Genomic DNA, 17,719 nt, shown 5'->3' with positions numbered 1-17,719 from the left:
GCATTCATGATAAATGGATCATTCTCACTTGAATTTTCAGATTGCATCGTATTAATGTGAAAAGTGCTGGTAGCATTAAACACATTGGCCCACATGTGGAAGTTTATGAGGCTTTCAACAAAGTCAAGGAGGAGCCAATCAGTAGAATATTTGCCAAAGCAGCGATTAAAATTCAGAAGTGGGTCCGAGGATGGCTTGTACGGACTAAGCTGAAAAGAATAAAAGCCAAGGTAAGTTTAGTGACCATCTGTTCATCTGCTTGAACATCTTGATTCAATAATAGAAACTGTTACAATACAATCTTGTATTTTAAGACACAGTATTTGAGTACCCTTGAAGATGCCAAAAAAAGTAGTGAGAAAGATATTTTAAAATGCTAGAGAGTGGAGAATCCTGTGGAACTTCACAATAAATGACTAATGTATCAGAAAGTGAAACCACACCCTGTGTCCTACCTTCCAGAAAAGATGCGGACCATTCTGTTGTTTTTGCTAAGCTTCTGTCATTGTGGGCAGCTGGCTTATTAGTATCTGGTGGTCCATGCTGATAATGTCACTGACAACATCAGCAAGGAGATGGCTCTCTGATCCATAATGGCAATTGCATCATCTTAGAGGCCGAGGAGGGTTGTATTTCACATCCCATAGCTATTCCTGGAATCAGACTTTTAGATGACAATATGTGATGGAAGCCTTGGTGGTTTTGGATTTTCTAGTCACAACTGGTTCTAAGACTTCAGGTGCAATTATTGGAGAAGAAACCTGATTAATTGAGCTTAATAGCTCACAGGTCAATCTCTACATGTTCAACCTGCAGGGTGATTTGAGGTGTGTGGCCCGTGGGCACAGAGAGCTGTATCAAGCCTCTATCTCACATTGAGGAAGGGAATGTTGACTTCCATGCCCTCCCAGATACACCACTGATATAACTGCAGGAGTTGGAGGAACCCTTCAAGAATGATTTTTTCTAGGTGGTGTTTGTGGGAAACGGGCTTCTTGTTGCAGTACCTCCCCCACTTTTTGCCTGGGTTTTGATGCAACTTTGACTGAGGTGTACTGGGTCCCTGCTAACCAGGTTCTCAGTACCAGTGTTCTTTTCCTAAAACTGTACCCCAATTGGCACAACTTCAGAAACCCCTATAAGTCCCTAGTAAATGGTACCCCTGGTACCTAGGGCATTTAGACTGAAGAGGATCCACTAGGGCTGCAACAAAAATTGTGCCACCCTAGGGACTCCTCATCAAGACCATGCAAACTGCAATTGCAGGCTGCGAGTCTTGGTGCTGAGAAAACTAAAGAGTCGATATGGCACACAGACACTGCATGAGGTATAGGTAAGTCACCCCTACCACAGACCTTACTGCCCAAAGCCCTAAGACAGGGTGCATTATATCACTTGTGTGGTCATATCTACCTGGGCAGATATGATGCTATAATATCCAAGTCCACTCTTGGATATTGTAAATGCACAGGAAAGCCATATAGAGTACATGGACTGGATACCCTTTATTACAAGTTCCCCAGCACCATGAAGACATCACTATACCCAGGGATGTTTGATACCAAACATCTCATCTTATTAAATGCACATTGATCCCAGTATTGGATTTATTAATAAATGGACACAGGGAACACCTTAGAGAGTCTCCTGAAACTACCAAGCACTGGTGTGGTTTCTGCCTAGACTTAGGCAGCCTGCTACCACCAGACATGTTTCTGATCTCATGGGGTGAGAGTCAGAGCTCTAAGAGGCCAGGAACAAAGCCTGCTCTGTGTGGAAGTGCTTCACACCTCCTCCAGCCTGGGATGGCCTTCCAGGGCAGGAAGCTTCAAAGGCAATACCGTCTTTCAAATGCAACACAGGCATCTCCAGATGGTGGAGGATGCCAGCCTCCCTGTCCTGCTCGACATTTTGTGAGAGGACAGGTGGGAACATTTATTAGATTAAGAGGTGTGCCCCACATTCAGCCAGCACCACCCCAACGTGGGATAGTGAAATGGATACTACTGTTTTACTTCCTCCATCTTGAGATGCCAGGAATTAACCTATCAGGGCTAGGGTAGTGCCCCTTCCCACAGGAATTGGTCACTTAGAGGATGTAGACAAACTAAAGGTAGGTAGCACATTGGCTACTACCTGTCACTCCTTTTAACACCCCTATATTTAGCATTTAGGTGGCATCCCTGGACCCCGAACTTTAGTTTCAATGGTTACAAAGAAGACACGGACAAAGAAGAGCTGCTGACCCGAGAACAGAAGACCTGTTGCAGAACTTTTGAACAACACCATGTTGGCTGCTGCGAAAACTTGACAAACATGGTGTGCTGTCTCGTCCTGCTGCTGTCAGGACTCCAAGAACCCTGGAACACCACCAGCCCTTCACAAATTGCCAGAGAACCCCTTTGGGGTAGACAAACTACTCCCCTTCAGTCCACAGGCACCGAACCTGCAGAATCCGGTTTACTGACTTGCTACTCCCCAGAGACTATGGCGCAGCATCCAAGCAAGAAGATGTACATCAGCTCTGGAGATTCAGATCAGTCTCCCCACTGAGTATGAAGAAACCAGGTCCTACGAGAGCCATGTTGTACCAATACCCTGGATACCAGACCCACTGCAACTTCCACCAAGAAGAAGAGTCCAGTCAGGGCTTCAACTGCCCATGAAGCACGCACCCATCAAGGGACATCAAGACCCCTTAGACCCACTTTGTGAGTGGCCCAGCTGTTCCGGAATCTGCTCTACAACCTGCCTGCGATGACATCTCGAAGCACGCTGCCCAGCTGACCTATCTGCTCTGCACCCAGCCCGTCCTGCTTAGTGTGGACAAACCTGCTGTGCTCCTGTGGTCCTGAGCACTTGCAACCTGCTCCCTGCAGTGCGACCCCTCAGACTTATCTTTAAGTACCCTTGTGCAGCCCCCTTCTTCGTAGCTCACCAGCTACCAACGACCTTAGCACCGTCCTCCCGGCAGAATCTGGGAAGCTCCTGACAATCCCCTGGTGAAACATTGGGCCTGGCCTTGCTACTTACCTAAATCCAGAACCTCGAGATGCAAATGTATGATTTTATATGCATTTTCATATTTTCTCCTGTAGACTTCTATGGTGCGTAAGTGTGTGTTATTTTGCAAACTTTGAAAATTACTTACCTTAGAACAAAGTTCTTGTTCTGAAAAATAATATAAAAATCAATGCTATTTTTGCAAAGTGGCTTCGGGATTAATCTTGAGTGTGTGTATCATTTATTGCCTGAGTACAGCAATGCTTAGCACTACCCTCTGATAAGCCTAACTGCTCACCCACACTACCACAAATAGAGCATTAGGAGTATCTCCTTTTGCTTCTGTATAATAATCTGGGTCTGACTCGACTCTCTACACAGTGTACTTCATTTTAGTGCACTGTATAAAGAGCCAGCTTCCTACAGTGTTTCTGTTCTCGATGTGAGTTCAAATTTGGCTCTGCATGCCACTCATAAGTCAATATTTACTAGCAAAAAACAAAATAGGTACTCTCACCATCCCAGAGGTTACACTCACATTTGGCAGGGTTAGTCAGGGAGACTTGTGCATGGAAGGGGGGTGCTTGAGGGTTGTCTTCCTATCTCACTGCCTGAAAGGAAACTCAGTATTGTGGCCTACGCTGAAGTCATGTATACAACTCCAGAGTCGTCTCCCTATCGATGAAATTAATATTTTCCTGTGGGAATAGTGCACTGTTATTCTATATGCAAGTTTGGAAGTTCCAAAGGGGCCTTTAGGATCTGTGTGAGATGAAGAGTATCTCTGCTTTGTAAGACCTGAGTCTGTAAATTCTTACTCACCAGTGGGATAATTCTGCTTAATGAGGCCTGCATCTTCAGATGAATAGGAGAGAGTCAGTGTCCTAAATGGTGCTACAGCTCACTGCATTCTAAACAAGAGAAGTAGAAATACTGGTAAACTAACTGTTCTTTTGCATCAATTTACTAAAAGCTGCGTCACTACTTTTCACAAGTTATGCATTAAATACAAGACTTGAATTACTTCACATTCATATTTTACTAATTTAACCTATGCTATATGATTTTTTGCATTGCAGGCTGAAGGACATGGACCATCCTTGGTAGCCGTTGTGGAAGAATACCGCAAAATGATGAAAGGCATTCATTTTCGTTTAGGTTTTAAAAGGAAAAGTACTCCTCTACTTTATGCAGAACTGGAGGAATGGCTTGACAGGAAAACAAGTGAGTATTTGTCCTTGTGCACACTCAGAAACATACATTGTACATAAAATACAGGTGTGCACATTTGATGAGTACTATCGAATTCATCAGACAAAAATACTTCTTGCATCAGAAAACATCACCATGACCAAGAAAAGAAGGACTGGGGTTTTTGAGAAAGTGACATTGTGGGTTAGTTATGGTTCTCTGATGTTATATTCTGGTCAGCACCAATGAACATATTGTTGGCCAACAATCCTTTGGGGAATCCTCAGACAAATATTCCATTCACAAACCTTTTTAAATCATCATTTAACTTCTTGTTTTGGACCACACCTCCACCACATTAACTGTATATTAAAAAACAAGTTATTCACAATGTTAAGACTGTCCAAGAGACACGGTTGGGATTCTCTAGTCCCAAATGCTCCTGCAGAGCATCCTCATCCTATTGCATTCATCTCAGCAAGGCCCAATTCCTAAACCAGTGTGAGCATGGTAGGTATTTGTTTTCTCTAAGAATGTAATTTAAGAAGGGGTGCAATACCAGAATTAATTTGGTTCAGAATCCACAACTGTATGTGGGAGTTTCTCACATACTAATATCTAGCGTGATTTCAGTAGCTCAAAAGCATTGTCCGCAGAGTTCATATTCTTCCATTGAATAGCTATTTGACAGTGGAGGCTTGAGAAATAGTTCAGTGTCAGCTCCTCTTTTTTATATGACATGGTGAATATGTATTTTACTAGTGCACAATGAAGACTCACCTCTTATACGCTTGTCAGTGATGCACCAATTATATTTCCAATTCCATGCAATACTTTCTCCCAAAATGGATGGAAGTTACAATAGATCCGATGTTGGACCTGGTTTTTTTCAAGGATCATCCCCAAAATGTTGTTTTCTGTGACTAATCTCGTTTTTGTAGGCCTGGTACAATCAACATAATCCTGATTGGTAAATGTAATTTACTTGTAAGACCCTAGTATCCAAGGCCTATAAAAGAGATGCTACTAGCAGGCAGCAGCACTAGCATCAGGGTGTATTCCTCCTAGAGAAAAGGTGAAAATCCTGAAGTTTGGGATCCTTGTGACTGCAAACGGGCCTGTTCGCACCAAGACTCTGCCGTCTGCGATGACCACAATCGAGAAGTTCCAGTGAGACCTTCCCTTTGTGCTTACAATGACAGTCCGCTGTGACCGACAACGCCCAACCTGCACTTTACGCTACAGCGATGACTGCCCACACCACCGCCAACCCAAAGCTATAGCAACAACTGACTGCAAAGCTTAACTGGTTCTTCACGCTATGATACAACTGTTAGTGAAGTCCAACCTGCTCTTTGCACTATAATGAGACCACCCACGATGCTCAGCCTGCTCCTCGAAGCCTGCTGCAGTGCAAATACAATTCTTCATGCTGGACTTAGAAATTAACTTTTCAGAGGAACAAAACTGGTCCCCATATCTGCCCGAAGCTCCAGCATGGTCGGCCTGAACTTCTGACTTTCCCTGGTGTAGCACAACTAGATGATCGCAACTGGCGATTTGTGATTTTAGGCAGTGTTTTCACTTACAACTTTCAAATTGAATATCTCTGGTTCTACTTATTGTATTTTTGCCATTTGAGTATCATTTTATTTATGACATTTTACTAGATTTTTCTAAATGGGTCTGAGAGTTTACTTGTGTTGTGTTTTCACTTTATTACTGTTTGTGTGCTGCATAAATACTTTACACATTACCTCTAAGTTAAGCCTGACTGCTTTTGTGCCAGGCTACCGGAGGATTAAGCTCAAGTTAATTTAGTCACTTTTGTGGTTCACCCTGACATTGATTGTGGTTGTTTCCTAAGCAGGACTTCCAACCCTGCGACCAATAACCCAATTTCTTACATTCACCAAATATGGGAAAAAGCATAGCACCTAAATATCCTCTCCATTCTAATCCTTCTCTGCTAAAGCTGGGTACTCTGACCAGGTCAGACACCACCAATACATCATTTTGTATATATTGCTCTAACTTGTTATGCAGGACTTTTGCTTAAGTCTTCATGCAAAGTCATGATCTACGTTTCAAGAACACGTGTGGATAAACAGTATCTTGTAAATTCCAGAAATTAAACCTTTTGCGCCGGAGGTTCTAAACTTGTTTTTCTTCATTATCTCATGAATGATAATGAAGTACCACTGTAAACTGCAGGTACTATAATGACTCACCCTATGTTACACTAAATGTCTCTTAACAAACTACCAATTGTCTAATATATTCCTTGCTAAACTTGTGATGGATATGTAATGTAAAACATATGATTGCAATCTATACATATTTTTATCTAAAAGGAAATTTTTCATGCGCATAATATTACTGTCTGAGTACGTTTCGTGACTTTGTTGGAACAGATACTGAAGAAGTTATGTGCACACAGAAGAAAGATACTAGTGATCAAAAGGCTGGGTTTTCAGCTATCTTCCGAAGCTAAGAAAGTTGGTTTCCCGCTCAAAGGCAGATAATTCAGTAATTTGACACCTTCGGCCCTATGACCTGCTAATGCTTTTTGGCATTGGAGCAAACATTGCATGATAGGACATACTTCAAGAACCTATTGGCCAGAAAAGAAGATCTGATGGAGAAAGTGTGCTGCACATAGCATGCAGATTCTAGGCATAACCTCTTCTACCTTGGAAGCTAGTGCAACTCTCTAATCCATTCTGAAATAGAATCAAGTTTTCCCTAGATCAAACATTCTCATTATTGCAGCATTTTATATTCATACTGTCTAGTTAGGCCTTTGCAGGAAGGCCTAAATAAACAGTGTTGCAGAACTCAAAGTGGGACCCACAAAGACAAAAAAAAACATATTCCTACATGGGAATGACAACAAAGGAAGTATGCACCATAAGACTCACAGACGATGGAGCCAAGCTTTTGGCACTGCAGATAATTTGGGAAAGTTTATTTGGAACCGATTAGAACCCTGACATTTCTGATCTCTTCTTATGTTCTTATGGTGAAGGACAAGAGACTCTGAATGAATGAATGGTTTTGTAGAGTGCAAAGAAGTGAGGACTGAGTTAAGACCCAGGTTTTCAGTTGCTCTTGGAAGACTAATTCAGAAAGCACACTATGTATTTCTGTGGAATGGAATTCCAATGCTTGGCTCTCAGGTATGAGAAGTATCTGCCTCCCACTCTGGCTCGATGAAGGCGAAGAACTTTTAGTAAGTGTGTTTTTATTTACCTGAGTGTCCTCGAGTGCTTGTAGGACCGTATCATCTCTTGAAGGCACTTAGGGCCGGTCTTGGATCGGAATCTAAATCCTAAAAGGTGAGTTTTACATTGAATTCTGCTTTGATTTCGGAGCCAGTATAAGGATTTTAGGGGATGAGAAATGGCAGTGCATCTGGAAAGTTTTAGAACCTTTCTGGACACTGCGTTCTGCATGACCTATTGTCAGGACATTGCATATTTTGGGAGATGCAAATATAGAGAGTACCTGTCATCCAGCTGTGCCGTGATAAGAGGAAGGGCAAATGTCTTTCTGACAGAAAGTGGGAAGAGATTAGGGATACAGAGGTTTCAGTGCGAAACAAGTGCCAGTAACCAACGCTTTCTGAGAATTAAAAGGCAGGACCTGATCAATTTTAAGCCCAGAGCTTTGACCAAAGTAACTGGGCCAAGTTCTGAGGGCCACCAGAGCATGTCACTCACCAGGCTGGCTGCTGAAAATAAGTAGCTCAGACATGTTCAAATTAAGTTTAACGCAGCCTTCATGCATGCAAGCTACAACGGCTGAGAGACATTTCATTTTTTTAGATTGAGTTGTGACAGGATTGTCACCAATGGTAACAATTAGCTGAGTATCGTCTGTATATGATAAGATGGGAAAAAACAAACGATCGAACCAACTAAGCCAAAGCAGCCCTGTATACTTTGAACAAAGTGGGGGTGATGGACGATTCCTGTAGAGCTCTGCATTTTAATGCACTGGAAATGGAATGATAAGAGGCTAGCCATCCTAATTCCAAATTACAGCTTTCCAGAGACTGGAAGCATTGAATATGAATAGGATGGGAGCCGATGTCAAAGGAGGGGCCAATCAGAATGAATGCGGATACCTTCCCCCAGCTCCCCCCCGAATGCACTGCGGCCCTGATTTGCTTGATACTGACTAGTAAAGTAGTTTCAATACTGTACTGCAGTCTGAATCCTGACCGGGAATCGTCTAGTAGAGGATTACTATCTTTTAAGGGCTTTTGATATCAGAGAAAACAACGATATAGGGTGATAATTCATATCGTTGGGTTGACTATGGGTTGTTTGAGGAGGGGAATAAACTTTGGCATGCTTCCACATGTCCTGCACTAGGGCAGAAGCCAAAGAAAGGGTAAACAAGTGGTAAAGATGGAGCTGCATTAGCTTGATGTTTTTTTTTAGGATGCAACAATGTCAGGGGTTATCCAGTGAACGTTAGTGACAAGCAGCTATAGCAGTTAGGGCTTCCTCTGTGGAAATGGAATTGCACTTTTTTTTTTTTCCGACATAGCGCTTCGAACACTGTGAGCCACCTTGGGAGTGCGATTCGACAGTGGGTTAGATTTATCCAGCTCAGGGTTCAGATAGGTGTTAAAATCCCCCCCCCCCCCAACAAAATGTCCGCCTAAGGCCATTCTCTCAACTTGGTATACATTCTCAAAAAACACTGAGGGTATTCTGCAATGGGACCATATATGTTTACAATCAACAATAAGGAACCACCTAATTTCCCTTGAACCATTGCGCAACGCCCCTCTCTATCTACATATGTTCGGAGTGGAGTAAAGGCAATCCCTCGCCGATCAGAATCAGCATGCCCCTGGCATAGGATGAAAACGAGGAGGCAAGCCTATATCCGACCCATTTGACAGCAATGGTACGTTCTGTGCAGTTGGTCAAGTGCGTTTCCTGTAGTTGAGTGACTTGTACATCATGGCGAGTTAAGTAAAATAACACCTGACGTAATTTCTTTGGGGAGTTCAGCCCTCGTATGTTCCAAGTTAAGAACCTATAGCGCACACCCATCGAGCTTTCCAACATCTCTATACAACCAAGCTGATACGTTAGGCCAGAACAGGAGAACAGCAATGATATTACATTTTTTAAACCCACAAAATTCACCATCATCCAGTCTGGACAACATTTTCACAACAAACAGAACTAAAAATAAAACAACTCCCAATCCCTCCCTCTCTCACCCCCCACCCACTCCAACCTCCCAATTAGGTCGAGTCCATCTCCCGCCCCCCCGCCCCGCCACCCACACGATCTGCCATAAAGATTACAAAGTAGGGGAGCACCCACTTGGGGGGAAGGAATAGCAGCAAACACCCACCATCTGGTGGGTTGCCAGGCTGCCTGTCGCACCTTTGCACCATTAAACATCAGCGACATCGTTATCTGGTTTGCTTAACATTCAGTAACAACTTAACATCATACAAAAAATACACTGCTCCTGCATCAGATACAGAGCAGAATTTGGTCTAACTATGATGCATTACTCCATCACAGTGTCATATATAAGCTCAGAAATATAGATGCACCCATTAATTATCCGAGTCTTCTGGATTTGGCAATGACGACGGACTCCCCGAGCCACCATGGCGAGGCTTTGGTTTGCAGATATGTTTCGTGAACTTCAAGGCTGATTTAGAGTCCGTGAAGAAGTGCGCCTGACCTTCGTGTGTTATTTTCAGTTTGGCAGGATATAGAATAGCATATGGGACAGATGCCGCCTAAAGGATCTTTTTCGCAGGCACAAACTCTCTGCGAGCCGCTTGCACTGCAGGTGTGTAATCCGGGAAGAATGACAAGGTATTACCCTTATGATTAATGGGACTCTTGGTTCTGGCTTCCTTCAGTATCGCATCCCTGTCTGCATAGTTTAGAAGGCGTGCGATTATTGGTCGGGGGCCCAGAGATCGATGAGCTCTCTCCACTATCATCACCGCCGACAGAACTGGAGCGAAGAGTTCCCGCAGCAGGCCATCTATGAACGTCTCCATCCTAGAGATAACGGTGGATTCCGGCAGACCAATTATACGAAGGTTGTTACGTCTGGAGCGCGCTTCTAAGTCCTCGTTCTTAGCTTTGATGACCTCCAGCACTTTTTCCATTTGCAGAATCTGTGTCCGTGACTCCGTCTGCGAGTTCTGCGTATCCGACAGTCTATTTTCCAGGATATCAAGTCTGTGTTCATGAGCGTCTACATTTTTTTTCACCACGTCTACGCTGGACGCAAGTGCATCAATCTTACTGTCAATGGTTTTCATACCAGATCGCAGTTCCAGTAAGATGGTTCGCGTGTCATCCTCCGGAATTTCAGCAGCGTCCGACGTGCTGTGTGTCGCGGCCTGATCCCCCATGTTCTCCGTTGCTCGCGTGTTACGTTTGCTTTCAAATGGGAGTTTTGGTTGTTTGGGATCCAGCTTCCCCATAGTGACAGGGCGTAGAGACGATGTACCTGACTTCAGTCCTTCAGTGTTCTCCTCAAGCCCAGACTGGAAAGATGCAGATCACTGCGGCCTATGATCAAACCACCTTCAAGCGCGTGTACCCTTAAACACTCCGCAATGGTTCACGGATGGTCCCAAGCACCACGTGCAGACTATCAGAAAGATCACCAGATCTAGACGTGTCGGCAGATCCCTCAGTGATCCCCCCAGCGGCAGCTACGCAGTTAGTACGCAGATCAGCGAGGCCCACCGTCACTGCTTCAAGTAGCCAGACTCTGCATTCCACTATGTCCCTCTTAGTAACTCAACGACTGGTCACCACGCCTGTATTTGATGTAGCATAGCTTTCCTGAGTCACCAGAAGGGGCCCTCCACCAGCAGGAGCGGCAACAGCCCCAGACGCAGCCCACAGTGTAACGCCGATCCCGTGGCTCGCCCACAGGGCCCAGCACCAGCCCACACCGCAGGCCCAAGGCCCCAGCAGAACCCCAGTCACCCAAGTCCGCCAAGGGCAGACAGGGCCGTGCACCGGTCTAAACCGCCGGTATCCCCGCACCCGCGGTCTTAAGGCTGGACCGAAGGCCAAGCAGAATAGGCAGCAGGCGCGGCTCCCACACTGCGCCTGGAACAGCCAGCCTGCCCCAGCGCGCCCGGACCCTTACCCCATGAAAATTCACACGGGAGCCCAGCCGCCTGAGCCCGCCCACCCCCGACACAGCAAGAAGCCCCCAACCACTTACCGTACTCCCACTGAGCCCACAGGCGGACAGTCGGCCGGCCGGCATCGCCTCGTCATCCAGCTCCGCTGTAGGCAATCACCACTCCGCAGTCACGAGGCCGACTCTCAAGGACACTCCTCAGCAGGCGAACCCTGCGGCTTCCGATGTCCTCGGTTCCGCCGCCGGGCGTGCGTCCAGTCTTAGTCGGTGATTCAGCCCCGATTGCGAATTCAGGAGCATGCAGCCCGACTCCCCGGGGCTCCGCGCCACACCTCCTCAGCCCCTCAAAACGCTTCTTTCACCCTGCGCCCACGGTCGGCCGCCATTTTCTTTATCAGCCAGTGCCCTGCGTCAGCTCCGATCTCAGTGAGCTCCCGCTCTCCATTATAATTGAAAGCCGCACGGCAGTCACCAGACACTTGAGGATGTTTCCAATGGTGTCAGTGCTTTAATTCGGTGGTATTTGCCGGATAGTGCAGCCTGGCATACGGAGCTCCCTCAAGAGGCATCCATCCAGTCTCGCGCCGTAGCCATGCCCCGGGAATTGCGCTGACTTATCATAGGTGCTTGAGGATTATTGGATGAAACCATAGCAGAGGAGAGGAAAGGTACAGGTTGGTGAGGGAAGGAATTGGTATAGATTCCTGCAATTTTGGTTGTGAAAAAATAAGACAAGCTTATCGCAAAGCTGTCAGGAAGGTGTTGTTGTGTGTCCACAGGCTGTGTAGTTTTAACAGACCTTACTGTGCCAAAAATGTATTTGTCTGTATTAAATGCATCATTAATTTGGATCTGTATAGTTTTGAGCTTGCAACTTCTTTATAGGTTTTTGGCAAAGTTTGACTGACAGTAAAGTTGTCATCAGCGATATAATCAGTGATATCCACAAGAACACCCTCAGACTGAACACGCACTCTAACAACCCAACGACAACCATGGAACACCACCCTTTTTGAGAACCAGACCAACCCCAAAACCACCCTATGTGGTACTCTCGTCTACAGGCCCCCGCATAGACCTCATCGTACACGAGGATCTCGCATCCACCGACTACCGACTACCCGGAGACCTCAACTTCCACATGGACAACCCCAGCGACCAGAACACCTACTTGAGAACCTCGCCAACATCGGACTGAAGCAACTAGTCACCACACTGACTCACACAGCCAGTCACACACTGAACCGCATTTTATCCGCCAGCGGGAACATCATCTACTGCCACACCACCGAACTCTCCTGGACCGACCACCACTGCATGCATCTCACCTTTGCGATTCCCACCATACACCCCTACCTTCACCCTCCCACTTCTCTGATGGATCAAGGCCACTGAAGAACTTCTCGTCAGCTCCCTGAGCACAACCACTCGCCAACGAACACCAACACCGTAGCACGCAACCTCCACCAATGGCTCTCTAACTGCGCTGACACTCTGGCACCCCTCAAGGAAAGACCAGGCAAGCAACACTCCAAGAAAGCCAGCTTGTTCACTCCCACCCTCAACAAGTCCAGACACACCTGCAGACAACTCGAGAAAGAGATAATGGAACAAAAGAACATCACCTCCTCCTCTAAACCACAAAGAGAACGGCCATCCAAACCAGAATCAGCGGCAACACACACAACAGGCAAGAACTCTTCGCCATCGACAAGGAGTTCACCAGGCCCAACAGCCTAATATTTCACAAGCTCTTAGCAAGTTAAGCTTAGTGCGAGAATCTCGGGGTTCTGGCAGACAAATGGAGCAAAGTTAGAGCAGTAAAAAAATCTTTAATTTTCTAATATCTTTGGTTCTGTATCACAGATTTGTACTGAAGTCGGCAGACCAATAGCACATTAGGTTTCATGCAGACCCATCATGAGGGGGTCATGTAGTCATTTGGTGGATTAGTGCCAGGCCCATCTTTGGAAGAAGCTATCACGCTGTACAAATTTCATTCATTCATTCATTCACAGTTATTGGGTGCAAAAAATATTTATTTGTTGTGGTGCTAGTCAATGAATATGCATGTGCATTGAAAGGCTGTACCCAAGTTATGCCCAGTACAGGGATCTTAGGTTTCAACAAGATCTAATAAGAATGGCAAAGGTAAAGGGGTTAGCAAAGTAAAAAGGGCCATTGCAATGGGTATTGGCCAGGCCATTTGGGGCAACTGTGGGGTGGAAGGCCATGTGCAGAGTTTGTCAGCAAGTCCCTGTAGGATGCCAGTGGGAGGAAGGCCCTGTGCAGCAGGCTATGACAGGGCCTGGGCTTTGGCTAGGCCATGAGCCCAGCCTGCTGAACCCCACCCCTACTGTGGACAGTCTTCAGCCATGTATAACATGGGCCTGGCATTTCCTAATAACTTTGATTCTGTTTAATGAATTGGCATGCAAGTTGACAGGTTGCTAGCTAGTTGAGCAGGCGTATCAGATGCCATGCAGATCTGTCAAAAAGGGAGCAAAGTTAAGGGGGGGAGGGTGAGGGCAACAATTATTTTACTTGTTAATATATTTGGTGCTGTATCACAGCCCGGTGTGAAATCTGTAAGACCATTGGCTTCTTTAGTCTGTCCTTAATATATGTTGTTCCACAGCGGCACAGTTCCTGGGGGACCAAAAAGGTGTTAATTTGCTAAGAATTTCTCTAACCTACTGCAGACTGCCAACCCCACTGCGCACGACCGTTCAAACACTCACAGTACACGCTGGCGATAGGGCCTGGCCTGTAGCCGGGCATCATATCTTGTACATTTTCAGACTCTCCTTTTACGGTATTTGTGGAACAAACTTTAATACCGCAGACTTGAAATGGGCAGCATGGCTTTTACTTTTAAGTCTAGGTCCATGGACAGTCGGCAACTAAGTCAGATGACTATCCACAGACTAACTGTCCAGATACCTCTAATATGTAACACTTTCAAGCCAACCAACACATCATTGTAATGCTAATTTCTTCACTACTACTGGGCAGATTTATACCAAACCAAACAATGGCACTAAACAGGTTATTTTCGTTTCAAGACAAGTATGCTGTTGTTACTATCTGGGTTTCTCTCTCTTTGGCAGAGACCAAAGGTTCCCATGGTAGTTAAAATGGGAAATGCGGTTTGTTTTTATTATGCAATGCAGGCCAACATTCTGGGTTGCACAGCACTGAGGTCATGGTAAAATCACATGTATTTTTACTCTTACTGTGCGTTAAATCCACCCCAGTTCTGTGCAATAACAAGTTAAACTTCATGGAATGGGGAATTACCCAATTTCTTCCTTGTAACAACCACACAAAAATTCCAAATCATGTGGGACTTAAAATAAGCCTGGAAATTTAAAATACACCTACATAATTCACATATTTTTGGGAATTTCGCGTTATACTTGTAATTTGAAATTTCCAAAATTATGTAATTATGCCACTTCCTGCAATTACATGCCATTCACGCTACAAATCTACCATGAAAGGTGCCATTGCAGTACAAATTCAGCGCAAATGCACAGAAACAACAGAAAGGTAGCACCTGTTGTTTTTGCGATGCTTAATTTTAATGCATACCCGCGACAAGATTTGATGCGAGAATGCATTTCACGCAAAAAGATTTTATGAAAGGACAAATTTGCATTTTGTGCAGTTTTGCTGAGATTTCGCGGAATTATGTGCAAGCAAATCACACCAATTTTTACACCCCCCTAATTTGAAGCATACACTTACAACCTGCTCTAAGCGGGGATCTAACGTTAAGTGGGCTCTCTGGCTGGGATGGGACTTGAGGGACGGAGTGCTGGAAATAGTGAAGGGAAGGGTAAGGTGTTTCCTGGAATGCTGGCATACACTGTTCCCCCTGTGAAAAAACACAGAAAGTAGGCCTTTTGCTTCTGCTAAAGCCTCATGTAATTATCCGGTGCAGAGATACCACACGGTAAAATCAGGTCTGGTTCTCCCACATTCAGAAATGCTGAGCCTGGAAAAAAGAGCCCAACGAGAAATCAGATGAATGGAATTTCATGAGACAATTCTGTACTATTTCTTCTTGTAATAAAGACCTAAGTGTTCCCTCCTTGACAGGATTGCATGAACTTCAAAATATTACAAGTAAGTTAAGCATTGTAAGAGTCTGCCAAGTGTTGTACAGATTAGTAAAACAATGCCAAAGTTTTAGGAAATAAATGTGTTTGTCCCTGCCTCTTGAACCTGAACGAAGCGTTAGATTCCTGGATAGTGCTTAACGCAAAATCAACAGCTTTCCAATTGCAACTCAGACCTAACCATAACTACACAGGGGCTAATGCATTTATGTATATACATTACATGTGTAAGCCTTCTTATTGAATATTTGACAGTGGTATTTCACAGAAAAGTGTTATTAACTGTGAATGATTTCCTTTTATTTTCAATACTGAATTCATTTGCAGGATATTTAGCTTTCCTAAGCAAATAAAAACGTTAAATAGGTGGTCAAAACAGCATTTCATCTTTCTTTCAGTGCTAAAAAATAATGCTTCCACAATGACAATGCTTCTCTCCAAGCAATAATCAGCACACATGACAAGCTGACCTTTGCAGACCTATACTGGATGAAAGCATCTTCCTATGAACCCCTATCAGTGTGTGAAAATAAACATTGTAAAGAGAACCCTATCAGTAAAACGTTACACTGTCCCACAATGGACTTTAGTATAGTTCTTTTTATAAGTCTTGTTAAACCTACTCTATAGAGTCAATGTACTACAAAAGAAAAGCACATTTTACAATACATGTCTTTAATTACCTTACAACGTGGTTTACTTTTAAAATTTGATTTATGGTAATATACATTGCCGCAAAAAACATAAAAAAAATTAGCACATTATCGCTAACAAAAGCACACATTTCTTAAAACATTGAAAATTTGCAGACTCAGAGAAACAATGAATATTAAATCAATGATGCTCAAATGATACAAAACCTTCTAAAGAGTTCTAAAACCAATTAATGTTTGATGCAATATAAAAAAAATACATTAGAGGTAACATACCTACTATGGTCCTCTATTGCTATCTGGGAGTACAGGTGACATTTCTAAACGTCTTGACCTTTGGTGACATGGTTTATGAATATGTATGGGTAGGTACAAGTTAGGACCATGTTTCTATAAGAAAAGCATTTTAGTTTGCCAATAACTTTGGCAGAAAGCTAGATCATGGTCAAGAAAGCGTGCTTTTTGGGATTTGGTGTAAATCTGCTCAGCAATTTCAGAGAAATTAAGGGTTGAAATGTATGTATATGTTCCGCGGATGAAACAAATCAGAAGATTTAGGGCCTGATTAGAGGTAAGGGAACCGCCATCGAAACAGCATCCAAAACCCCACTGCCTAGTTGGGAGTCTGTCCACTGTAGTACGATGCTTGCGGTTTGCAGAACAAAAGACCGGCAAAGTACCACCGCCTGCAATTTGCTGACCGCCTCACCGGCAGTAGGGGGAAAGCAGCTGTTAGAGAGCAGTACAGACAAGTTCACCGCTGTTCGACCATGTCGGGAAAATCACCTGCTTCGAGTTGGCGGAATCAAAGGATTTTGGGGTGCATGCTCACCCATTTCCTTTTCCTTCCTTCAGTTTCTCATGTGGATCCCTTCTTCCAGGCCCCCCATTCACAGCAGCACCTTGATCCTGAAGAAAACAACCCTGTTTGGTGCTGAAGTCCAGGTAAGTCAGTTTTGCAGTATTTACACATTGACTGGACTGGGCACATATGGTCCGGACTCCAGCAATGGGAAAGTAGTAGGTTTTTTTTCACATGTCATACAGATATGTACATTTAACACTTCTACCATCAAAATATACACGTCTGCGTCAACAAGTATGAAAAAATATTCCCTGCTGTCAGAAATAGCACAGTTGGGCCAGTGGTGACATCGTAATACAGTGGGCGGGAGACCGTGGTGGTCTTCTTGGGACCACCGCTGTGGCAGTATGGCGGTAAGACCATCAAACTCGGAATCAGGCCTTTAATCTAATTGGCTGCCACCACATTAACAAAGATATCGCAGCAGCCATTTTAGGACTTGGGGACTCAGTCCCCTGTCCTGTGGAAAATGTAAAATAAAAAATATAGGGGGCAAAGAAGGGATACCCTGTCCTCCTAGGTATGTTGGGGGTCCTAGAGGGACCCCCTGGGGCCACAAAAATGACTTTATTTTCTATTGGTGCTGCCTATAAATGGCTCTGATAAAATCCTGTTGTCAGCACCACAATGGGTGCTGGCTGGGGCCCACATAGCCTTGGAACTACTCCCACAGCCCCCAACATTGTCATATGTTGTGGGTGCCCCAGTTGGGCACGGACCAC

General features: G+C 44.6%; 1 protein-coding gene across 6 annotated transcripts in view; it reads left to right on the top strand.

The window, feature by feature from the left end:
- Nucleotides 1-17,719, top strand: part of IQCM (IQ motif containing M) — a 1,338,699-nt gene that overhangs the window by 829,862 nt on the left and 491,118 nt on the right. For all 6 annotated transcript variants that reach the window (XM_085641647.1, XM_085641643.1, XM_085641646.1 and 3 more), the window contains 2 exons: nucleotides 41-230; nucleotides 4,083-4,227. In XM_085641647.1, the coding sequence (XP_085497773.1) occupies nucleotides 41-230; nucleotides 4,083-4,227 (335 nt within the window). The remainder of the gene's footprint in view (nucleotides 1-40; nucleotides 231-4,082; nucleotides 4,228-17,719) is intronic.

The sequence above is a fragment of the Triturus cristatus genome, chromosome 2_2, assembly GCF_964204655.1.
Source record: "Triturus cristatus chromosome 2_2, aTriCri1.1, whole genome shotgun sequence".
Lineage (NCBI taxonomy): Eukaryota > Metazoa > Chordata > Amphibia > Caudata > Salamandridae > Triturus > Triturus cristatus.
The sequence above is the reverse complement of the archived record's forward strand: the minus strand, read 5'-3'. Positions and strand labels throughout refer to the sequence as shown.